Source organism: Salvia hispanica, chromosome 5, assembly GCF_029641045.1.
Source record: "Salvia hispanica isolate PSC_SH4W2 chromosome 5, Shi_PSC_v1, whole genome shotgun sequence".
Classification (NCBI taxonomy): Eukaryota; Viridiplantae; Streptophyta; class Magnoliopsida; order Lamiales; family Lamiaceae; genus Salvia; species Salvia hispanica.
Window position 1 is genome coordinate 27,929,076 of NC_142696.1, and position 25,574 is coordinate 27,954,649.

A 25,574-nucleotide genomic window follows, 5' to 3' on the forward strand; every position below is an offset into this window, starting at 1 on the left:
GATAAAAATGGTATGAGTTCTAAATTATTTAGAACTAAAGGTATTTGTTTAAACAAAATAGTACTAGATTTTGATGAAGATTTGAGAAGTACTGCAATCTTAGCAACATAATAATTCTCAAGATAATGAGAATAAATACACTAAGTAAATCAATGTTTGTACTTAAGATTGTAAGAGTCATGTCGTAGTGGGAACGTTCTTTACGAACATAATAAGTTCATGCGCCTAAGAGAGTCTTTAGTCTCAATCTTAGATCAACTTGAACCTAATCCCTGTAACTACAAGAACGCATTGACTCATCAGATAAGCATTCTTCATAAGATGATAGATTCTGAATAACAATCTTAAATAGACAAAAATGTTTGCAAGATTTGCGCTACTACTCATAGACTATTTCATCCAGTGGAAGCTAGTGGATCTGCAAGTGTAAACATGAATCTTAAAAGGCTAGAATAATGGCTAAGGGTTATACTCAGACAGAATGATATTCTCGCATGTCATTAGCCTAAGACGATTTGTATCATATTGTCTATTGTAGCTTATACAAATTAGGATGTATGTATTATAATTGTCAAGACTCTTTAGTAGAAGTTTTGTGGAGATCATCTGCATGGAACATCTTAATGGTTATATAATGAAGGGCAAAAAACACGTGATTTGGAAGCTTAAAGCATCCACAATGGGTTTAGGCTAGCCATAGGCTAACCACAAACTCCTCATGTCACATCATCAGCACTAAAATTCTTCCTGCCACATCATCAGAACAAGTAATTGGACAAGCAATAGGCTATCCACAACAATCAAAATTAAAAAACAACTAAATATACGGAATTAAACACAAAATACAGAATTAAATTTACGACACATATACGGGAAAATTCATTAATTTCATTAAAATAAAAAAAGTACATTAATTAAAAAAAAATACATAATAAAAAAAATACATAAAACAAAAAAAACTATCGCTGTGCAGTCCTCCGCGCCCACAACTCTTCAATTAAATCATTTTGTAGTTGAATATGAGCATCCACTTGGCACATGTCGGCATGTGCCTGGAGGCGGCCGATTTCATCGTGAGGTACCCCCCTTCGTACGTTGGGGGTGGCCACGCCGTGGCTTGGACTGGCTTCATCGTCATTGGCCCAACTAGTCAGTTGTACACCTTCATCTTCGACTATTATGTTGTACATGATAATACAGGCGTACATTATAGAAGCAATGCAATCGACATGCCACAAACGCGTTGGACCCTTTACTGCCGCCCATCGAGCCTGGAGCACACCAAATGCGTGCTCCACGTCCTTGCGCGCCGACTCCTGTTGTTCCGCGAAGTAGGCCTTCCTGTCCCCATTTGCGCATCTGATCGTCTTCACAAAGACGGGCCACCTAGGGTATATCCCATCCGCCGAGTAGTAGCCCATATCATGCCGGTTGCCGTTGGCGAAAAAACTAATGGTCGGACCGACGCCCTGGCACTGCTCGTTGAAAAGGGGTGACGAGTTGAGGACGTTGAGGTTGTTCGACCCGGCTACCCCAAAATACGCATGCCAAATCCATAGCCGATAATCAGCTACGGCCTCGAGGATCATCGTGGGATTCTTCCCCTTGTAGCCGGTGGTGTAGAACCCCTTCTAGGCAGCGGGACAGTTCTTCCACTCCCAATGCATACAATCTATGCTGCCTAACATCCCCGGCAACTCATGCTTCTCCTCGTGTATCTGCATCAGATCTTGACAGTCCGTCGGGGTAGGGCTTCGAAGATACTAGTCCTTGAATATTTTAACGACGCCCTCACAGAAATACTTCAGACACTTCAGGGCAGTCGTCTCACCGATGTGGAGGTACTCGTCCCACATGTCTGCCGCGCCTCCGTAGACCAACTGCCTGATTGCCGTAGTGCACTTTTGAATAGGGGTGTGGCCGTGTCTGCCAGCCGCATCGTGCCTGAAGCGGAAGCACATATATTGACGCTCCAAAGCGTCACCGATACGCATAAACAACTCCTTGCGCATCCTAAAACGCCGCATGAACAGGTTGGCCCCAAACCGCGGCTGCTCTGCGAAGTAGTCGTCATATAGCCGCTGATGTGCAGCTATGTGATCCCGATCAATCACTGCTCGGCGGTGGACAACGGGTCGAGGTACCGCCGGCTGCAAGGCCCTTTGTATCAGCCGGTTCATCTCACCGTACGTATAGGCCTCCAATGCTTCGTTCATTTGTCGTTCGTACTCCTCAGCATCCCCACCACTACCACCACTACTACCACCCGCGTTACTCATTTCGCGTTGATGCTCTTGTACAGAAATTAAAGAGAGAGAGAGAAAACTCGTTAAAACAAGTGGTGCGAATGAAAATGACGTGAAAATAGCGTATATATATAGTGTTTCGAAAATTTAAAATAAAAAAAAAAAGTGCTGGCCAATCGCTCGTCGATCGCCCGCCTGCAATGGCGGCCAATCGATCGGCGAGCGCATGGGCCATCACTCGGAAACCGGCGTGCACTCGCCGATTTGGCGCTAGCCGGTCGCATTGGTTCAGCGAGCGGACCGGCCAGCGCCGGGAATCGGCTAACCGGTCCGCTCGCCGCCATTGTGGATGCTCTAATATCAAACAATTAGAAATGTCCAAATATAATTTCCTTTCTTGGTATTATTATGTTATCAATAATGAGGTTACACTATCCACTAATACTATCCTAACTGAGAGATTTCGGAATATGAGTCTCAATTAACTTACCTTTTGAAATTAAGGATTAAATTCGCTGACCTTCAAGAATATGAGTTCATGGCGTGCGAATTTTTCATAACAAGGATTTTTAATTTATTCATATTTTCTCTCTTCTTTATTGTTATTATTTCTCGCCTAATTATTATAAATTGACCAAACTACCCCTCGCGTTTTGATCTATGTTCTCAAAATTCAAATGAAAATCTGCTCCACTCAAAACCGAGAGTTCTGTGCTCCATTCCAAAACTCAATCGAAATTCTCAACTCCAAATATACAATCGAAATTCTACCCCTCACTCGCCGCCTCCGCTTCCACTCATTCATATTGATTAGCTTAATAATTTTAATGAGCAATTGCATTAAGACATTTCCCTCCTTCTTTATAGGATCACAATCGGTACTTGCTGTGAGATGTGCTCATCTTGAAACAAAATTTCCAAAGTAATAATATACTAACAGTTTTTTCAAATAAAAAATAACACAGATTAGGGATATTCGATTCTGGATAAAAAATGAATTTATAAATGTTAGATAGGCTGAACAAATTCTGATAGTTTTTTCTTGATTTGGATCCAAATAACACAGATTAGGAATATTCGATTCTGGATAAAAAATGAATTTATAAATGTTAGATAGGCTGAACAAATTCTGATAGTTTTTTCTTGATTTGGATCCAAATAACACAGATTAGGAATATTCGATTCTGGATAAAAAATGAATTTATAAATGTTAGATAGGCTGAACAAATTCTGATAGTTTTTTCTTGATTTGGATCCAAATTCAGAGAATTTCTCACCACGCAATTGGGAAAGTACTGTCCCATGGCTGCTCACGTTTTTATTTGAAAGTGTAATTTAATTAGATTTCAAAGTAGAATAGTGTAGACCCAAAGCAGTATCCCATGCTGCTCACCACTCCATCAGCATCAGTATCAGTATCAATGGCGTCGCAGCTGCAGCATCCACCACGTATAGCCATTCTTGGAGCTGGGCAGCTGGCATCTTCGTTCGAACTACTTATATTCCCCGTTTAGCTGAAATCTCCAACTTGTTTGCTCTTGGACCCATTTGGAGTCGCACTCAGGCAAAAATATCAACTGCTCTGCATTTTCCGTTTTGATGAGCAGAGATTATAAATTGTTTCTGCTTCCTTATTTGATTTTTATGATTACAAAATTCTCAATCAAATAAAAGTGTAACTTGTCAATTCATTTGTTTAGGAGTCAGCTGCAAGTGCTGTGGAGATTGCTAAAAAGTTTTTTCCTGACGTGGAGTGTAAGTGGGGAGACTCTGGACTTGATGAAATCATTCAAGATGCTTCCATAATTGGTGTCGCCGTCGTGCTTGCCGGCCAGATTCAGGCAATTATTCTCTCTCTCTCTCTCTCTCTCTCTCTGTGTGTTTTTGCGCATGTGTGTGCAACACAACTAGATCATACTCTTAAGTCTGTGAATGGGAATTCTGCTGATTAGATATATCTGGATGATATGACTCTTGAAATATATACTACTAAATTCTGCTTTGTTGCTAGCACTCAGGAAGTTCTTCTTCGGTTAGTTCCGTGAAAAGAGTCGGCAGATGACATTTGAAGCTAGTGGCATGGTTTTTGGGGAAGTAACATATGCATCATCTACTAAGCTTGCGCCTAGGGTGAATTCTTTTTGTTTCATTAGTAGTTACACCGAATAGGTTCAAGTTATAATGTATAGTTAATAGTTGTAATGGAGATTACATGATAAAGTTTAAGGCCATTGTCATGCCCAGTACCATTATTAGGCTGTATATAATGTTCCGTAGTGATAGTAGTATTGAACAAGCAATTAATTTTTTTCTAAATTGCTGTGAGTCCTCCCTTTGGCTTGCTTCTTTAACTTGATACTTGAGGTGTTACGTTACTACATATCTAATGGTTGATGAGCTTGTCTAACATACCAAGATACTCCTTTATTGTGTCTATCAGTCTTGTAAAAGTGGTGGATGAACAATGAACCAATTAACGATTGTTTCCTCTCTTTATGTAAACACTTTCAATACAAAAGTTTCATATCAAGTTCAGTTTATAATATTTATGCAACAGATTTTAGATCCTGACTTTAATGTGCTTTTAACAAGAGAAATATTCTGTTCAGGTGGATATGTCACTGAGGTTGCTAAAGGCTGGAAAACATGTCCTTCAAGGTGATGGCTGTTAAATGCGTACAAGTCCATCTTAAGACTTGTCCATAAGTTTCTACAGTGATTTTATTGGTCACCGGATCTAGATATATGTCTAATTGCTCGTACGGAATTACTGACGGTATCTTTTCTTGCATGTCTGGTGTGCTTCCATGCAATTTCTGTTCTGAAGAGAAACCTGCTGCAGCTTGTAAGTGTGATCCTTTTTCTTCAGTTTTACAGGATCCATGCTTTTGATTGTGATGTAGCCACATGTGGTTTTACTGGATTGTTTCAGTCGACTTATGTGCTAATAGGATTCCAATATCTTATCCTTGACAAAAAAAAAGCATAGACTGGGAAAAGTCGTTATATGTTCCAGTTCTTATGTTATAAAGAATCGAAACATGCACCTTAAATTGACCATTTGAACGTGAATGATCTGTAATTCATGATAATTGCTTTGTTTGACTGTCTATTTTTCTCCCTTTATTAATTACTCAAAACCTTAAGGCTGCAACTGCAGCTCACAAATTTGCACATTGGTTATGGCATTTTCAATCTATGCCTTCGTGTTGACAGTGGTATATGATATTACAAACAGTATTACCATTGCAGAGTAATTTTGATTTATCTAATTATTGCTTTGCTAATGAAGCTGTTACTGAGCTTGAAAGAGCAATATCGAGCTATGCCTCTATCAACCCAGCCCCGATCTGGGCAGTTGCTGAAAACTATCAGTTTGAACCTGCCTTTGTGGAGATACCTCACACTTATGCCTACTCGCTTTTTGACTGTCATTATCCAGATGGTGTATGAAACGACTGCATGCTTTTACAGGGCAAAAAACTGATGGCTGAAATTGGAGACATTATTAATATCCATGTCGTTATTGAAGGATCAATGACCAACTCAAATCCATACTATTCAAGTTCTTGGAGACGTGGGTTTAACGTAAGTTTTACACTTTTAACTGCATAGCCATTAGCCAACCAATTTAACTACTTTATGGAAAACTTGCTGAAATGATAGGTAGCCTCTGCATATAAATCAATCTTCTTTTATCTATATTTGGGTGCAATACTTCAGTCGCATCCTTCTTGTAAAGTCAAAACTGTATTTGCAGTCATATTTTCCTCTCTTTTGTATTACCATGTGAACTAGACCACTTGAATCAAACTCTCATTTCTTTGGACTAAGAATGTTTCCTGTTTTGGCAGGGAGGCTTCATTCTAGATATGGGTGTCCATTTCATTTCTAGCTTACGAATGGTGAGTTAACATGGGCTAAGTTAATCCTTCTTTTCTTTTTAAACTTGATAATATTTTATCTTTGCTTTATTTATACACTTTATATCTGAAGTTATGAATTCGATATAAGTATTCTAATGTTCAGTCTTTCTGGCTGAAAGAAAAATAAGAAACTAACTGCACAAAAATGTAAGTATATCTGCTGATGAGAAAGCACTTCCGGGTTGCCCAATCCACTGGAGCTTAACAAGCCTATGTTTCATGTAAAAAACATATACTCTTGTAGCATATATCACATGCACTAAAATTATAATATCATAAAAAAAGTTGCTCCACACCTTTGACTATCAATAGCTGCTATGTTGTACTACGTGTTCTATTGACACCAGTTTATCTGCTTTTTGGCTACGATAATCTCTTGCAAATCAAAAGCTTGTTGGATGTGAGGTAACTTCAGTTTCAGCCGTAACATCTCATGTTGATTCAACTCTGCCTGGTCCAGATCATGTCTCTTCAACGATGTAAGATTTTAATGCTGTGCACTGCATTCATCTAACTTTTTTTTTTAGTTTTGTCGTATTTGAAATTTTTAGCATTTGCACATTGCTTATGTTTATTATTCCATTGTCCATGTAGTCAACTGGAGAATGGTAGTTCTGGAGTTTTTGTGATTGTAGTTTCATCTAGATCTCCAAAGGTATAAATTACAGACCCTCTGTGTCATTAGAAGTTCTCTGTGTGATATTAATAGTTTGAGGGTTAAACACTCTCCACAATTTGGCTCAGGTGATATGGCGAATTGTGGGCTTGAAAGGAACATTACAAGTTGAGCTAGGTAGCAAAGATGGGAAGGATGGATACAAGGTAAATAAACTTTTTAGTCCTTTCTGGCTTAATAGACTACTTTAAGTCAAGCTATTTTTAGATAACAACTAGATTTTAGAGAATTAGGCCTCGTTTAGTAGCTATGTCATGTTTCGACTAGACATATATAATTTGTGATAGTTATCATAGTTTCAATTAGTTTATTTATCTTAATTGGATGTTTGATAGCTTAAGATAATTATGAATTATTCTATTTAAGTGTTTAGTACAATAAGTTACAACTAAGAATAAAATTATGATGGTCAAAATTAACCTCACTAATTTAAGTTAATAATTAAAGTACCCTTGAACAATAATTGCTCTCTCTCTCCTCAATATAAGCAAATTCTCAATATACTTCTCCAAATTTCCAATATAATAAAATCATCTCTCTTCTACAACTCTCTCTCTCTCCTGTTAATTGCTACGCATCTCTCTTCTACAAATTCCTAATACTCTCTCTCTCTCTACAGTCACCATCTTCCTCAACTCTCTCTACTATACTTCTCCAAATTTCCAATATAATAAAATCACCATCTTCCTCAATCTCTCCCGTCTCCCTCTCTCTGAATCGCTCTCTCTCTCTCTCCCAATATCCCTCTTTTTTCCGGCGAATCTGCGCCGCTGCTAGAACACATCGCCGTAACACCTCGGTTCGCGCCGCCTACCATCTCGCTCAGAACCCATCGCCTCTGGCCGTCGTCTTCGTCACAGTGCGGTCCCGTTGCTTCGCCGCACGCGTCGGAAGTCCGTCTCTCTCTATGTTGGCATCGATCTACTTCTCCCCAATTCCAAAGTTTAGATTTTTACTCCTGCTCAGATAAATCTTGAAGAATAATTGCAAAAAATTTAACCTTTTGATAAGTCGCCGGAAAAGATACATGAACGGAATCGTCGAATTTCGTTGTCAGATTGGAAGATTGAGAGAATGAAAAAGAGAGACAATAGAGATTTTGAGAAGAGGAAAAATATGGAGGCACGTTTATATTTTTTTTAAGGTTAGAAAAATTGATGGGTAAAAATTGTATTTTACTAAAATTAACTAGGCATCTTGATATGTAACACAGCAAAATTGTGGTTTACATATATGGTTGAAACATGTGGGCTTTGTGTGGGCCGGATACTAGACACGGACTATTTAGATAGGTAACATAACTACCAAACGCACAAATAAACTCAGATTACTCCCTTATCTAGTCGTAACATAGCTACCAAACGGCCCCTTAGTGTATTGTATTCTTGTCTTTAACTATTACTGTTATATAAAGAAAAAATAGAATCAGAATGTAATCAGATTGCATCGATACTCATACTACCTACTACAACCAGCCTAATTAGGATAGGAAACTTAAGAAAGAGTGTCTTATCATCTAATCTTTCTCTATTTTCATCATCAAAACAATGCAAACTATTCTTCTTACTTTCCAATAATCATATCTCAGAAATTCTGCAAACTTATATTTTATGGATCTTGATATCATCATAGGTTCTCCTTTATACGGCTGATGCGCAAGTAAAAAGCTGGTTTTACCCATTCAGTGGCGTGACTGAGGAGCTGAAAACTTTCTTTTCAGATATTTCACTGGCAAATCTAAAGGTATTGCCATATGAAGTGATGGTACTAGCTACTGTTCATTTTTCTTGCTCTTGTTTACATCTTCAGATTGTGTAATTTGTGTTAGAATTGGAGTGTATTAGATGTAATGAATTCGTTTCTGATGGCTTGGTAATCCGCCAAGTGGTAGCCCATATCATGCCAGTTGCCGTTGGCCGCAAATGAGATGGCCGGACCGATGCCCTGACACTGCTCGTTGAAGAGGAGCGACGAATTGAGGACGTTGAGGTCGTTGTTCGACCCGGCTACCCCAAAATACGCATGCCGATCCACAGTCAGTAATCAGCTACGGCCTCGAGGATTATCGTGGGATTCTTTCCCTTGTAGTCGGTCGTGTAGGCCCCCTTCCAGGCAGTTGGACAGTTCTTCCACTCCCAATGCATACAATCTATGCTGCCTAACATCCCGGGGAACCCATGCTGCTCCCCGTGCATCTGCATCAGATCCTGACAATCTTGGGAGTAGGGCTTCGAAGGTACTGATCACGGAAAATTGTAATCACGCCCTGACAGAAAAACTTCAGACATTCTAGAGCAGTCGTCTCACGATGTGGAGGTACTCATCCAACATGTCTGTCGCGCCTCCGTAGGCCAACTGCCTGATTACCGCCGTGCACTTTTAAATAGGGGTATGGCCGGGTCTGCCAGCCGCATCGTGCCTGAAGCGGAAACACATATATCGACGCTCCAAAGCGTCAATGATATGCATAAACAACTCCCTGCACATTCTAAAACGCCGCCTGAACATGTTTGCGTTAAACCGCGGCTCCGGAGCAAAGTAGTCGTCATATAGCCGCTGATGTGCATCTACGTGATCCCGATCAATCACTGTTCGGCGGTGGACAACGGGTCGAGGGCGAGGTACCGCCGGCTGTTCGACCCTTTGCATGTATCGCTCTATCTCGCGGTTCATGTAGGCCTCCATAGCCTCGTTCGTCCGCCGTTCGTACTCCTCAGCATCCCCACCACTACCACCACTGCTGCCACCCGCGTTACTCATCGCTCGATGTTGCTCTTGTACAGAAATTTAGAGAGAGAGAAAACTCGTTAAAACAAGTGGTGCAAATGAAAATGAAACTAAAATCGCGTATATATAGTGTTTCAAAAATTTTCAAAAATAAAAAATAAAAAATTGCGTTGGCCGATCGCTCGTCGATCGGCACGCCACAATGGCGGCCAGCGCCTGGAAATCGGCGTGCGCTCGCCTATTTTTTCGCTGAAATGCCGCTGGCCGGTTCCAATGGTTCGGCTAGCCAACCGGCTAGCGACGCGAATTGGCTATCCGGTGCGCTAGCCGCCATTGTGGATGCTCTTATGTAGATCATTTATGGTCTTAGGAAAGCATCTAAATCATAGAACATGCGTTTCATCCACGTTGTCAAATCTTTTGAATTTGACTCGTGCCCTTAACAAAGCTACAAGTATAAGAACGTTGAAAGTGCACTATATATGGTATTCTTGGTACTCTACGATGATGACATCTATCAAAGTCGATAAATAACTTAGAGGGTTATCTAGCGTAGGAAACTGGTCATCTACCCAGTTTAAGGATGATGGTTTTAAGATAAACTAGTTATATTCTAAGCATCTAAGTTTTTAGATTGCTAGAAAAAGAATGTTAAGTTTTCTTAAAGAATCTTACATCTACACAATACTTAGACACTTTAGTATTGAAAATTTCAAGAAAAGATTTTACTTCTCTAGATGGAATTATCTTGTCTCTAGTCAAGTGTTGTACAACACTTAATGAGATCAAGAGGAATGAACAAGTTCTGTAATTGGAAGTCTCATGTATGCTATGATGTGTATTAAGTTAGATATTAGCTTTGTCGTTAGCATAGAAGCTTGATATCATTTTAACCATGGCTAAGGACATTGGATTGGGTAAATAATATACTATAGTACATGAAGAAGACTAAACGGTATGGTTAAGTTTACTAGACATCCATGTAATGTGTTTTAGGTTACTCCGACTCAAATGATCGGTGATCGAGTCATCCTCTGACTATGTGTTCACTTTAGGAGTTGAATACTGAGACATGAAGGAGTGTGATCAAATCATAGACTCTATCATGAAAATTACAAGTGTGGATTCATTGGAAACTACTAAGGTAGTTATTCATCTCAGTTACTTCCTAATAGCTTTAACCGTAATTCCGAGTATTGATGAGTCTCGTTCTAAGCCTTGGTTATTGGTCAGTATAACGTGCTTTATTGGATAATATCTGCAAAATAGTTGCTAAAGTGTGCAGGTTGAGGTACTAAATTAGGAGGAAAGGATCAGAAGGAATTGGCGTGAAAAAGCAGCAAAAGAGTGTGCAACTGGTCAATATGAGCAGAAAAGGTGCAAACTGGCAGGATGGATGCTACGGAACTGGATACGAGAAGGAAGGACTTGCTTGGAACAATCACCTACTAAAGAGGGGCAAAATTATCATTTCGCATGAAGAGGCAGCCCTAGAAATTAGGGCAAGCCACCCTATAAATAGGAGCTGAACATAAGGAGGAATGACTTTTGACTTATCACTTTTATCATCACTTTGAGAACACTTTGTGGGAGAATAGCTCCATTAGCTCTAAGTTCCACTCTCTAAATCCAGCAGCCTGCCATGAAAATTCCGGCCACCAGCCGGCGGGGAGTCATCATGCCTGATTCATTCCAGCCGCCATAGTCCAGTTCCAGTTTCAGAAGAAGCCATCAGCCATTTGCATGCTTTCTTTTAATGCTTTCTTAGTTTAAGTACTTGTTTTACTTGCATTTGTCTCGGATTTCAGTAGTTAATCTGTTTGAAGCATCTTTTGGTTTGAATGTTTGAATGAAGTTAAGTTTTTATGGTTTTATTTGAGTTTCAGCTTTGTTATTGCTTTAAATCTCTCTAGTTAGTTAGATCTGATAGTTTTATGTTGATTTCTGTTGTTTATAAGTGCTTGAATTTGTCTAGCTTAGTTAGATCTAGTATTTTCTTAAGTGTTTACAAGTTTTAATATGGTTAAGCTTCTAAAAAATGCATGGAATTCGTTTCTGCTTGTTTCTGTCACCCTGTCCTGTTGACCAGTATGCGTAAATCTCAGTTTTTCTTGCTTTCGTTCTCGATTTCAAGTTAAATATTGCATTTACGAATTTTTGAGCTTGAGCATTCATCAATGGAGTTTGTTGAATCTTGTTAGTTTAGCTTGGTGAAGAAGAAATGTCACAATCAAAGAATGGGACCACTTGTGTTGCTTTTGTTGCTTTTTGCTGTTATACTTGCACTTTTACAGCTTTTCTGCAAACCCAGTAGTCAGTCAGCCAACATGTCCTTTGATTCCCTTTACCTTTTGTCTAGCCATTTTTAGTAAGTTTCATCTAGTAGCTTCTAACATGCACACTCACACCCTAGTTTACGCACGCATATTAATTTCTTTTAGCATGCAGCTTTTAGAGCCCACCCTGACCTACTGGTCATGAGGGGTATAGGTCTCATTCTCACCTACTGGTCAGTTTAGGCATGAGTTCTGTTTTCAGTTGCAAGTTCAAGTTTCCAACTTTAGATAGAGGTTTCATTTCATTTCACGCCTAGTTTTAATCTGAACTCCATAAAGCGTGGTAGCAAACCAACCCTTCCAAAATATCTCTGTGGGATCGACCCTTACTCCACTATACTAGCCAGTAGAAGTGGGTTGAGATATTTTTGTTGACAAGAGGTTTTAGGCACAGACCCAACGACACAGCTAGGTCTAGGTACCCTCCTAGCCAGTTGACACGCACACACACAAGAGTCGCCGCCCCTAATATAAAACCTCGTCTTGTCAAGTATGCCTATGAGTATTATATTTTGTTATTATTACTCTAGCCATATGTCTAACTCGAGGGAAACACGAGCTGATGAAGCTAAGCAATCACATTGAGAGGAAGTATGAAATTAATTAAGGATTAAGTGCGCAGCGAGACATTGTGGTTACCAAGATATCATCAGAGAACAACCTAGCAAATTTTTTCACAAAATGCCTATATGGCAACATGTTTTACACATGAGGTGAAAAGTATGGTAGTTCGATGTATCATGGTCGGAGACCTGCTTAGTGTATAAGTGGGAGAGTTTTGGCAGTGGGTATACTCAAAAGCATGATTTTAAGTATAAGTGAGAGATTTTTAGGATTGGTATGCTGAAAAGCATATTTCGAGCATGTTGTACGGATAGCATTGCTTGTATACAATAAACTCTACAATCCACTTTTAACCCGAGGGGAGAAGAAGTAATTTTATCGCATTGGTGTTTATTTATACATTTATAAGATATTTTTCAAATATTTAAATGTATAAGAAGAAAACAAGTCTAATTCTTCTGCATAGTAGACTGGTCGTGAATAACGTTCACTGAAGGTGACGCAGTTGGTCCTTTGTAGATGAGAAATAGAATTTCACAACCTATATAGACTTTGGCTACCTATCGTGAAAGGTTGTATGTCAGTCTGCATGTTTCCTTACCTTAGGAAATAAACGACACTGGTGTGGTATAGCACTAAAGGATCTAACAATTGAGATAAGTCTTCTTGCTATTTACTGAAAGACGAGGTCTCGGTGATTGTTATTTCTTAATCATTGTTGACATAACATTGAGCATACGATATTGATTATGCACTACTTTGATTTAATAAATGGTGCGGATTTTTCGCAATCTAAGAATCGTGATATCTTGGGTAGTGGTGATCAATGTCTAGAGGTGCTAGTATTGTTATTGCAATAAATCGTGTGCTGGGTTAGGGGTGAGCAAAATAACCAAAAACCGAATATCCGAACCGAACCAAACCGAAATTTTGAAATTCGGTTCGGTTTTTTCGGTTTTTCGGTTCGGTTCGGTTTTAAAAATACAAAAATTTTGGTTTTTCGGTTCGGTTCGATTTGGGCGGAAAAAAAAACCGAAAAACCGAATTATATTTTAAATATATTATTATATATTTTTATCTTATTAATTTAGTATATTATATCATATATATAATATATATTCTTCTAATATATTTTTATATAATAAATATTATATATATTATATTAATTTTATATTATATATATTTATATTCTATTAGTATATATAAAATAAAGTAAATTAGATATATTAAAATATACTATTTTTTCGGTTTTTCGGTTTGTTTTGAAATTTTGATTTTTTCGGTTTGGTTCGGTTTTTTAAGTTCGGTTTTCAGTTTTTCGGTTTTTCGGTTTGGTTCGGTTTCAATTTTAGCCTAAATTCAGTTTTTCGGGTTCGGTTCGGTTTGGGCGAAAAACCGAACCAAAATCCGAATGCACACCCCTATGCTGGGTGAGTCCAGTTTGATAATATCCTCAAGAAGTGTTCAAATAAATGTTTTATTATTCAGAAACCCGGCCGGTTGGAATTTATTCCAAAATAATAAATAAAGATCTTGAATTAGACAACTTTTGGAAAAAGATATTAATTAATTAAAGTCAAATAGCATACTTAAATTAATTAATGGAAATAATAAATTAAAAAGGTAAAACCTAGATTACTCGTAATTTGGTATTGGACGGACAATCAATATTATTATACTATAGTGGATGATAATAATATTCTGTTTGGATTTGAATTAAATTGGGGCTCAGTTTAATTAGTAAAAGTCAAATAGATTTGGCTCAAGTCCAACCTCCATGGATCTCTAATCTGGCCCATCATAACTCTATATAAAAGAATATTAGAAAGGAGATTAAATGAGAATTAACTCATAACCCAGTTCACTTTTACCATAAATAGTAATTAGATCTCACCTTCCACTAACTCATCTTACTCACATTTAATTTAAAACTAATATATACAAGTGGAACCCCTATTCCATTAACTTTTTTTTCACTCATTTTTCTTAATATTTTTTAAAACCCGTGTCGCCCATAAATGGGACTCATAATGGCGGGTGGAGGGAGTACTTTCTAAGTTGTGGGCAAAATTGTCCATTGACTATATACCCATTAATATATATTCCTTTCATCTGCAAATAAGAGTCTCATCTCTTTCTTGCACGGATATTAAGAAATGTTAAGAAAAATGGATGGAAAACAGATAGTGGAATATAAGTCTCACTTATATATATAGGTTTTAAATGATATGTAAATGGAAAGAGTTAATGGAACGTGAGACCTCTTTACCAATTTTAATAATATTGAACCGAGACTTTAATTGAGTGTTTTATGTGTGCTAATAAAATTGTCTAGGACTACAAACATTAGGACTTTATTGTCTAGAGAACTTTTTTGTAGTTCTATCAATTTCAATCTGAGTGTTTTATGTAGTTTTGTTTTATGTTTTAGATGCAGGAGCATATGAGTGGTTGAGATTGAGATGATTGCGGTGAAACCCACCCGACTCACCCATGTGTATTACAGATTGCAAGCCAAGTTTGGAGAAGTGTTATATCCCTTATTTTTTGTTGTTCTCGTTCGTATATTATATTTATTTCCATTTTAGATCGTCTTTTAAAATAGAAACTATTTCTATTTTGGGCCGTCTCTTAAAAATAAAAATTTTAGAATGTTTTTATTTTTGTACGTGAATCCCACAATCCACTGACACTACTTTTCTCTTCTTCTTTCTTACTTTATTCATTTTGTTTATTTTCTTTCTTACTTTATTAATTGTGCATTAAAACTCGTGCCGTTTTAAATGTTTATATTTTTCAAATAATGAGGTAGGACTTATATTCAAGAGTTTTTAAATTTTTATATTCAAGAGTTTTTCAATTGTTGATTGATACATAATGCTCTTGTTAATGAGCCATTTAGTTTTTTTTTTTTTTCTGACAATTTTGACTCGTTCATGCCAACACGTTAAGCCATACAATTTGACTCATGACGATGAGTCCATTTTTTAGTTGACAACTTTGCCTCATGTCAAGAAGCCGATCTCGACAATTTTGCATGTATCCAGAAGGCAACTCAATTGTTCGTCGACAATTTTTACTCATGTCAATGAACCAATTGTAACGAAAGGATAAATTCAAGCCTTTTGTTAAAATTCATATTAGTGTTTACGTCATCAACATTGAAGACTTGAATGAAACAAAAAGCTTGAATTTATCCTTTTATGAATTATCTAAAGGTTTCATCATCATTGATACTACTACTAAAGAATATTGTTTTAGTCGTTTGAAAGATGTTCAACACTAGTAGAACTTGATCTCATGCTGTATTCCGCCACCAGCTTTGCAAACAGAGACGACTTGTCCTCCAACAACTTCTCCGGCATATCATATTCCTTAAGTAATCCTGCACCACACACAAACACAGCCCAGCTCGAAATCAAAAATCGATCACACACCACTAATTTCGAAATATATATTATTACGACTGCCATACCGTTGTCTAGAAGCACAACCATGTCGCTGTCCAGTACGGATGTTATCCTATGTGCAATCGTTATAACTGTCGAGTCACAAAAATGGTTCCTCAGGGTCTGTTGAATCAGATTATCCGTTGCTGTGTCGACTGATGCTGTTGCTTCATCGAGCACAAGGACCTTGCTTTTCTTCAGAAGCACGCGCCCAAGGCAAACCAGCTGCCTTTGGCCCACGCTCCAATTCTCTCCATTCTCAGTCACTGCTTACACAATATTTAAACTCATCAACTAGTCGAATAACCTACTGCTAGCTACTAAGAAGAACGATCAGTGGACGAGATTAACCTGCAAAATCGAGCTTCTCTGCTTTTTTCCTAACCTCGTCACCAAGCTGGCACTTATCAAGAGCCTAAATAAAAAGAAAAACAAGACATTTAATCATCAGGGGAGAATATTTTGAGTTCTTCTTGAACTAAAACGCACCTCCCATATCTGCTCGTCTGTATACTCTTCAAGGGGGTCAAGGTTAGTCCGAACAGTTCCCTCAAACATTGTTGGATCCTGTGGGATTATGCTCAACTTAGATCGTAAATCATGCAGTCCAATATCTGAGATATTGATACCATCAATCACAATCTGCCCCACTGTGGGTTCTACAATTCGAAAGAGTGTCTGAATAAGAGTCGATTTGCCACTTCCTGTCCTTCCTACTATACCAGTCCTCTTCCCACCAAAGAAAGTACATGTTAGACCTCGCAGCACAAATGGCATGTGAGGACCGTATCGAACCTAAAATAGAATTTTTTAAAGAAAATCTCAAGGTCAGCACAAATAACTAAAGTATTATTATCTTCAACGATACTCAAATTTACCGAAAAGATCACCTGAAGGTCTTGGATATTGACTTCTCCTTGGGTAGGCCAGCAACTCGCTGGCCTGTTCGACTCTATAACAAGAGGAGGTTCACTTGAAAGTGAAGTATACTGAAGTATTCTTTCGACTGATATGATTCTGTTCTCCATAAAGCAAAGATTCCAAACAACCCAGGATTGATACATATTTAAATTAAGGCCATACGTCACCGCTAAACCAGCAATACCTGCATTGCACATTTAGAATAGAAGAAACTATTTATCTGTATAAAAAGGTTTCAAAATATTATGCTTGTTAAAGGTTTAAGACACGATATAATTGCACACCACTCACTTGGATCAATAGTTCCTTCAGGAAGAGTAATCAGGAAAATCAGTGCACAGGTAAACGTCATGAGAGACAACACATCCAGACGCAGGCATAGCCACTCCATGGCACCAGCTGTATTAAACTTAGGTCGTGAATATCCATCTATTAGTCTTAAGCTAATCTCTCGGAATCTGGGTTCTTGATCAAAACTCCTAATGGTGATTGATCCTGATAGTGTCTCCGAAAAGTGTTGTATAACTGGAGCTTTGCTCACTCCACATAGCCGGGCAAGTTCTCGGGCAGCAGCTATGTAATATCTCTGGAAAGGAAAGTATTAAATTAACTAACCATTGAATCGTATGCGATTGTACTGAATTAAGTAATCATTGAATCATATATGCACATGATAAGCAACATAACTTGAAGTCGGAAATGCCTGGAACAAAGCATGTTGCCATAAAAGTATAGGAAAATCAAACTACTGCGCCCGTATATTAAAATATACAGTATAAAAAGAGTTTACCTGTAACAATATGCAAATTGCAATTACTGGAACGAAAATGATGAAGACCTGCCAAGCAACTTGTGACATGACTGCAACTATTCCGAGAAGCTGAATCACAGCAAAACAAAAGAGCGAAATGATACCCATGTTCAAATCAACAGTACTTTGGTCCGTGGATGCCTGCGAAAGAACATAGCTTTTATCAAAAGTTACTCTTTAAGCAGCTTGACTTCAATGAGAATTAGTCACGGTGTTAATGAAAGTGAACCATATATGAGAAAAAGAAAAGAAAATAAAAGAGAATCATCACATACTCTATTGAGAATTCGCCCACTTGGAGTGGAATCAAAGAAAGACATGGGAGCACGGAATATGCAGAGATGCATCTTGTTAAAGAGTATGTTTGCAGTTTTGTAGCTAATGGTCACAACAGATAAAGCCCTCCCCAAAATGCAAAAAGCACTTCCAATCGACAATGCAACATAGACAAGGATAAGGGTAGAGCCTCCAACTTGAGGTGCTTCATCCTTGGAAACAGGAGTTGCCCAAGCCATCCAATAATTGCTTCCAATTTGAAGCACCTGAAAGGCAACCTGAGATAGCAAAGCAATCGGTGCTAGGAGTCCTCCATAGGCTGTTGTAATATAGTTCCAGTAAACTGACAGCCCTACACTTCCTTTCACCCTTTCTTCTTCTTGAACAAGCTGAGCCTTTGTTTCATCATTATTGTCATCATTTTCATGATTTTGAGATTCCTGTAAAACAGGCTTAGCATTTTTACCGCTACTTCCCGCTGTTTTATCCATACTAATGGAATCAAGAGCTGATAAAGCCTCCTCGTGTGCACCGACAAGTTCCATGAAGTCACTTCCTGACCAGAGAATGTCGTTGTATCTGCCTGCTTGTTTAATTTGTCCGTCTTTCATAACCTGATGATTAAAGACTAGGCATATATCACTCGATTATAGTATGTAAGAAAAATGCATCAATTTAGAGATGAATCACTCACCAGAATAAGATCAGCAGCAGGCAAAAACTCCACTTGATGAGTAACATATATAACGGTTTTGGAATCCAGAAGCCGCATAATGCATTCCTGGCATTACATATAAATCATGTTAGTTGGACCTATAAACAAGAGGCATGAGTATAATAAGGAGGATCAACAACTATCATCGTAGAAAAGGTTTCATAAACATATAGTATAACAATATAAATGAAGAACATGTTGTGCTTACATTGAAAAGATGAGTGCCTGTATGTGCATCCACAGCACTGAACGGATCATCAAATAAATAAACGTCAGCATCTTGGTAAAGAGCTCGCGCAATCTGTATCCTCTGCTTCTGTCCACCACTCATGTTGATTCCTCTCTCACCAATAACAGTTTGATCCCCAAAAGCGAGAATCTCTAGGTCTTTATTCAGTGAACATGCTTCGAGTACTCTGTTATACCATTGTCTATCCATTTCCTTACCAAACAGTATATTTTCTTCTATCTTTCCACTCTGAATCCAAGCTGACTGAGCAACATAGGCTTTCGTTCCTGATAGACTAACAACCCCAGATATTTTTGGTATTTCCCCCAAAATACTAGAAAGTAAGCTTGACTTGCCAGAGCCAACCATGCCGCAAACTGCAACCTTCATGCCACGTGAAACTCTAAAATTAATCTCTCTCAGCGTGGGACTAGGTGATGATACATCCCAGGAAAATTTTCCATTTATTACCTCAACAGTAATATCAGAACTACTAACCGGAATCTTCTGTACTACATCTGGTGGCAGATCGTCAAGAGAAAGGAAAGACGCAATTCGATCCAACGAAACTTTGGTCTGAACAATCATGGCTATTGTATCAGGCAGATTGTAAATTGGCTCTTGAAGAATCCGAAAGGTTGCCAATGCTGATAGTATTTTTCCCGATTCAAGTGGGATTCCCATGAGCATACAAGCACCAAAAGTTACCACAGACACAAATGTAGGAGCACCCCAAAACACAAATGTGGTGAAGGCTGTCGTATAAAGATATCTTCCCAACCATCGGGTTTCTACTCCCCTAAGATCCTGAATCCTAGAGAGAAACTTCAACTCCCATGCCTGAAGTTTAAGGATTCTCATGTTCCTCAAGACTTCTGAAGTCGCCTTCATCCTTTTATCTTTGGATTTCATCAACTCGTCCTGAAATTTCTCCTGCAATTTTCCAAGTGGAATATTTGCTAACATGACCAAAATAGTAGCAGCAAGTGCTGCTATTGAAGCAAGCCCAAGATCTTTATACAATATTAGTAATGCTAAGACGACTTGCAGAACCACCATCCACGGATCATGCATATACCAACCAAAGTCACCTATCCTCTCAGTGTCAACTGCCATGAAATTAATAATTTCCCCCGTTGTATGCTCTTTCTTTGATTGACACGAAAGCGTCAACCCCTTATTATATATTTTGGCAACTAATGCTGCCCTCGCCCTATAACTAGCCTGTTGAACCTTAAAAAACCAATGTCTCTGTGCAAAGCACTCAAACATCTTTGCAATGGTGAACGCAGAAACCAATATATATCCCTCATTTGCGAAATGCCTACTTCCATTCAAGTATTGGACAAACACATCAATGAGGTACGGACCAACATAAGAAGCCAACGTGTATATCAGCGCACAAACAGCTGATAGCACAACTTCTCTCCATGCAGTAAAGAGCAATCCCTTGGCTAGCATGGCCGTAGTGACTCGGCTACTTCCTCGACTATAAGACTCCAGCATATCATTCAAAACTGGTAATGCCCCTCCAGCATTATCCAAGCCGGAAAGCTGAGGAACATCCTCAAGATCCAAGGTTTTCTCGTACCCTAGTGCGATCAGAGGCCTCATCCACGAGAAAGTAAAGAGACTATAGAAACCAGCATTGTCATAAGGGGTCACAGTCTCATCCCCTTTAGCTGGTGTAGCACTACCATTTAAAAGGGGTGCTTCAAGGATACTCTCCCCAGCCATTTTCCCACCCCAAAATCCAGTGAAACAAAACACTAAACTCATAAGGGTTGAAACAACATCAGAGGCCCAAAACAGAGTAGACAAATATTTCGCCTTTTCGAAATAAAAAACGTCACTCACTAAGCAATAGCAAGAAACACAGAAGAATAGCCCCCACCAAAGCCTCAGAACGAGGGGATACTTGGTTTCTTTCAAATTCGAGAAATATATATGCAGGAAAAGATATAAAGAGAGCCAAGAAACTGTTTTGACGCCCAATTCCGATAAAGTTAGAATCTTTTCATCACTCCAACTATTTCTATACCAATAGAAGAGGCTCAAAAGGCATAAAACGAGATTAAATAATGAAAGGCCTAAAGAGGAAAAAAGGGTTGTTTTGTAGTATTGGAGAGTATTACTATAATATCTACCATGGTTTTCATCGCCGTTGGTCCAAAATTTCTTGCGAAGCCACGAGATGATGACAATAAACAACAAAATCAAGTGCAAAGAAAGCGTCAAGAAGCGCAATAAAATTGGGTTCAACAGAAAATCAAGACCACCGGCACCTCCTAGTTTCTCACCAATGGAAAGAAGTAGAGAATCAGACATACCCGTGGTGAAGGAGGATGAATTTGCTGTCTGAAGGAATTCCATTATGTCTGGTTGAGTAAGTGTGAAAGTGGTAATGATGAAAAAAAAGTTAGTTGGTATCGCAGCTTTTATACCGGTGTTTTATATCAAGAAAATATCACAAGAATCCATTCTCGTTTTCTTTTCTTTCCCCATACTAAAAGTAAAAAAGAGAGAAAAATTCGGATTCTAATTAAAGTCAAAAAGCATGATTTGTTTGGGCTGGGGAAACGTGGTGGACAAGCGCCGGAGATATTAGTTTAGCGGAGGACGACGCGGTTATAAATCCTTCAATATTTTAGGGTATATATGTTTTTTATTCTATCAGAATAAATAATACGCTCCCCATTTAATAATTGATTTATGAAGACGCAACCATCATAATCTAATTCTGCATTTTGATATGCCTAAGTCTAACCGAGGAAGAAGATTGACTTTCGAATCAGTGTGGAAATACGTCTACATACAACCACTTTTCATGAAAATTGATTTTTACGAATCACTGTGTAAAAATTTGTCCATAATCCATATATATGGAAAATCAGCTCTGGAAATAACAATCACTTTCCTTTATACTGTACAGCCTTCCCTTAAATTTTTACTACTCAAAACAAGTATTTCCTTCAAATTTTTTTAGTTCTTTGTTGTTTAATATTGTACTATTTCCCTCCCATAAAAATCGGAGCGGATCAGCTCATTCATATGCTACATCTTTTAATACTACACTAATCAAATAATGACATGTGGATATTTTTTTAATTAATTAAATAAAAGACTAAAAATTTAATTATCATCATACATTTTCTCATACACCAATAGTTTGCTGCCATGTATACAAAGAAAATAAACAGTAGAGAAATAGATGCTCCAGCTCCAAAGTAGGATGCTTAATAGAACAGACCAATGCCGAGACTTCAACATTTGGAATTTGTATTTCTTTCAACCATGTCAAAGTTTGAAACTTTTTCTTTCATTTCTTATTAGTCGTTGAAATTATGCGAGGATGTGATGAAATTTATGAGAAAGGTATAAGGACCTATTAAAACGAAAAAATTATGCTACATCTTTTAATACTACACTAATCAAATAATGACATTTAGATATTTTTTAAATTAATTAAATAAAAGACTAAAAATTTAATTATCATCATACATTTTCTCATACACCAATAGTTTGCTGCCATGTAGGTATTCTTTAAAAAAGGAAATGCAAAACTTAAACCTAAAATCAACCCTAGAGCTTTCATTTATTCAATTGTCATTAAAAATCAGAAACGTAAAAGCTTAGCGCCGAACAAGAGTCTGCAATTTTATTCTCAAGTTCAAATAAAGAAGATCTTCAAGTTTTCATTTATTCAAGTCAAAAGCGTAAGTAATTCATTTAATTTGAACTTGATTCCATTTGTTATAATAATTGTTATCCATTTTTTTATTGAATGAGTGCTTTGAATTTGTTTCAATTAAGTTCCATGCATATAGGATATATATATATATATATATATATATATATATATATATATATATATATATATACTTAATTTAAAGGAGATTATATGTTGAGAATAGATTAAATGATCACGTAGTGTATGAGAAGAGATAAGTTTTATTGTTGTCAATTTGTTATTTGATTTGAAAGTAGATGAAAAAAATTAAGAGCATGTATGTATTTGATATCTAATTTTCTTTTTACTCATATAATTTGTAGTCATGAATGAAATCATATCAGATGACATTATTCCTAAGATAGGGATGGAATTCGAAACAGAAGTTGAAGCATATGCCGCTTACATGAAATATGCTAAGGCAACCGGTTTTGAAACTCGCAAAATGGCTGCTCATAAAGATCCAGTTACTGGCAATATATTGGACACTAGTTTTTGTTGTTGCAGAGAAGGATTTAGAACAACAAACAATCGAGGTGTTAAAAATCCTCGTCCTGAAATTAGGTGTGGGTGTAAGGCTATGATGAAAATTAACTGTAGATATGGAGGAAAGTTCCGCATTGTGAAGTTCATTGAAGAGCACAATCATGAATTGTGTGATCCGGAAAAGTCTTACCAGTTTAGATGTTTTAGACAAATGTCTAATGTTCAACAAACTCAAGTTGATGTGGCTCAAAGTTGTGGATTGCCTCCAAAGAAAATTATAGATGTAATGGCAAAAGAAGTTGGCGGAATTCAACATCTTGGTTTTACTCATATTGATTTGAAGAATTATTTGAGAACAAAGAGGACTTTGGAGATCAAGCAAGGCGATAGTGGAGGTGTTTTACAATATTTACAAAGGATGAGTAGTGAAGATCCACACTTTTACTATGCAATACAATTGGACGTGGAAGATTTGATATTTTGGACAGATGGTAGGATGATACAAGTTTTTGGTCATTTTGGTGATGTCGTTTGCTTTGATACTACATACAGAAAACATCGAGATGGCAGACCAATCGCCTTGTTCGTCGGCGTTAATCATCATAAACAAACAAATGTGTTTGGTGCAGCTTTATTGTATGATGAAACGATTGAAACCTTTGAATGGTTGTTTGCTGCATTTGAAGATGCCATGATGGGAAAGAGACCAAAAACCATCTTAACAGATCAAGATCAAGCAATGAGCGCTGCTTTAGCTTCCAAGTGGCCATCAACTTATCATCGCCTATGTGTTTGGCATATTTTTCAGAATGCAGCCATTCATCTCTCGAGTGTTTTTTCGAGTTTCAAGAACACATTTGCAGCTGATTTTAGTCGTTGTATATACGACTATGAAGAAGAGTCAGAATTCCTTGATGCATGGAACAAAATGTTAGAGAAATACGACTTGAAAGATAATCAGTGGTTGGCAAGATTGTTTTCTCTAAGGGAAAAATGGGCATTGGTTTATGGAAGAAATACTTTTTGTGCAGATATCATCACAACTCAACGGAGTGAGTGCATGAATGCTGTTGTGAAGCATTATGTAAGTTACAAAAACAATATTGTTGAGGTGTTCCATCATTTTCAAAGGTTGATAGATGATCGTCGTGAGAAGGAATCAACAGAAGATTTCAAAAATGCTCAAAGTTCTCCTGTTATGACATTTCCATTGGAAATATTAAAGCATGCCGCTGCCTTATATACACATAAGATGTTTGCATTGTTTAGCGAAGAGTTGAGAAAGGCATTTGAAAGCAAGATCGAGAGTGAGAATGAGCTTGGAAGTTCAAGAATATATAAGGTCAGGCCATTTCATCGAACTAATGAGCATACAGTCACATATGATTCTATTGGAGGTTCTATTTCTTGCAGTTGTAGAAAGTTTGAATTCTCAGGTATTTTATGCTCACATAGTTTAAAAGTCTTAACATTTATGAATATCGATCGCATACCTGATGAATATATTTTAAAGCGGTGGACCAAACATGCTAAGAATGGTACACCAAGAGGTTGCGATGAAGGGGTTATTGTTGATGAAAAATCAAGAAAGAAGCAACAATATAAAGAGTTATGTAACTCATTCATGCAGTTGGCAGCAAAAGCAGTTGAGAGTGAAGATGGTTATACTTATGCTAGTGATTGTCTTCTGAAAATGGGAAACGACATTGATGGAATGGTAGGGAAGGCAAATAATGTGACAGTTGAGGCAAATAAGGTTGGAGATGTTGTAACTGTTGCAGCTGATGGTAATGCCAATGAAAGTCAAATTAGAGGCTTGAAACCTAAAGGAAGGGTTACATACCAATCAAGTAAGAGACCAAAGAATGCTTTGGAACAGGCTATTAGAAAAAAACGGAAACCAAAAGCAACAAAGAGTGGTTTAGAACATGCTTCTTCTACACAGGAATCTGATGGGACGACTACACTCATTAATGATGAGTATTGGAACTTGACGTACACTGCTCTTGATCCTCCAAGTACATCATAATTTAATGGCGTGGACTATGTTATCCGAAGATACTGTCTCTACTCTCCACAGCTTTATCCTTTTTTTCTTTTTTCTTAAACTTTTTTTTGTCTGCACGTAAGGTTAGCTCCGATTAATTTACGTTTACAACTATGTATTTTTTTACTTGATTTCTTGACTTATTTTGAACCTATTGGTATCATGTGATTTTCTTCCTTCTAATTCTCTAAGTTAGATGCATATGAAAGGAAAAATATATTTAAGGATAGAAAATTCCGTCGAAATATTCAATGTAATTCGTAACTTTTTATGAGGCAGTATTAGATAAAATTTGTATTGGATTGGAATATGATAATTGATACATATGAGAGCTTCTTAGATATAAGTTAAAATTTATTTAAAAGAATGATCTTCATTAATTGATTGTTTCGTTCATCCAATTTATAGTGGAGAGCTTTTGACATTATGTGGTTT

At 37.5% G+C, this 25,574-nt stretch overlaps 2 protein-coding genes and 1 pseudogene across 3 annotated transcripts; 2 read left to right on the forward strand and 1 right to left on the reverse strand.

Annotated features, from left to right (window-relative positions):
* The first annotated feature begins 3,026 nt into the window (after positions 1–3,026).
* LOC125191057 (dehydrogenase FPY6-like) lies at positions 3,027–15,178 on the forward strand (annotated as a pseudogene). The gene is made up of 12 exons (XR_016130971.1): positions 3,027–3,810; positions 3,947–4,087; positions 4,856–4,904; positions 5,074–5,091; positions 5,539–5,640; positions 5,719–5,834; positions 6,101–6,151; positions 6,563–6,651; positions 6,767–6,827; positions 6,917–6,994; positions 8,481–8,591; positions 14,907–15,178. The product of XR_016130971.1 is annotated as a dehydrogenase FPY6-like (transcript).
* Positions 15,179–15,649: 471 nt separating this feature from the next.
* Positions 15,650–21,503, reverse strand: LOC125191055 (ABC transporter C family member 3-like). Its single transcript, XM_048088517.2, has 10 exons — positions 18,856–21,503; positions 18,627–18,713; positions 17,932–18,546; positions 17,636–17,797; positions 17,137–17,431; positions 16,815–17,029; positions 16,414–16,719; positions 16,276–16,339; positions 15,951–16,190; positions 15,650–15,860 (listed from the first exon to the last, which is right to left on the reverse strand). Exons 1-10 carry the CDS (start codon positions 21,247–21,249, stop codon positions 15,733–15,735), a joined length of 4,506 nt encoding a protein of 1,501 aa, XP_047944474.1. The 5' UTR covers positions 21,250–21,503; the 3' UTR covers positions 15,650–15,732.
* Positions 21,504–22,931: 1,428 nt separating this feature from the next.
* On the forward strand, positions 22,932–25,121 carry LOC125189572 (protein FAR1-RELATED SEQUENCE 5-like). The gene has a single exon (XM_048086836.2). The coding sequence runs from the start codon at positions 22,932–22,934 to the stop codon at positions 25,119–25,121; it is 2,190 nt and encodes a 729-aa protein (XP_047942793.2).
* Positions 25,122–25,574: the final 453 nt, after the last annotated feature.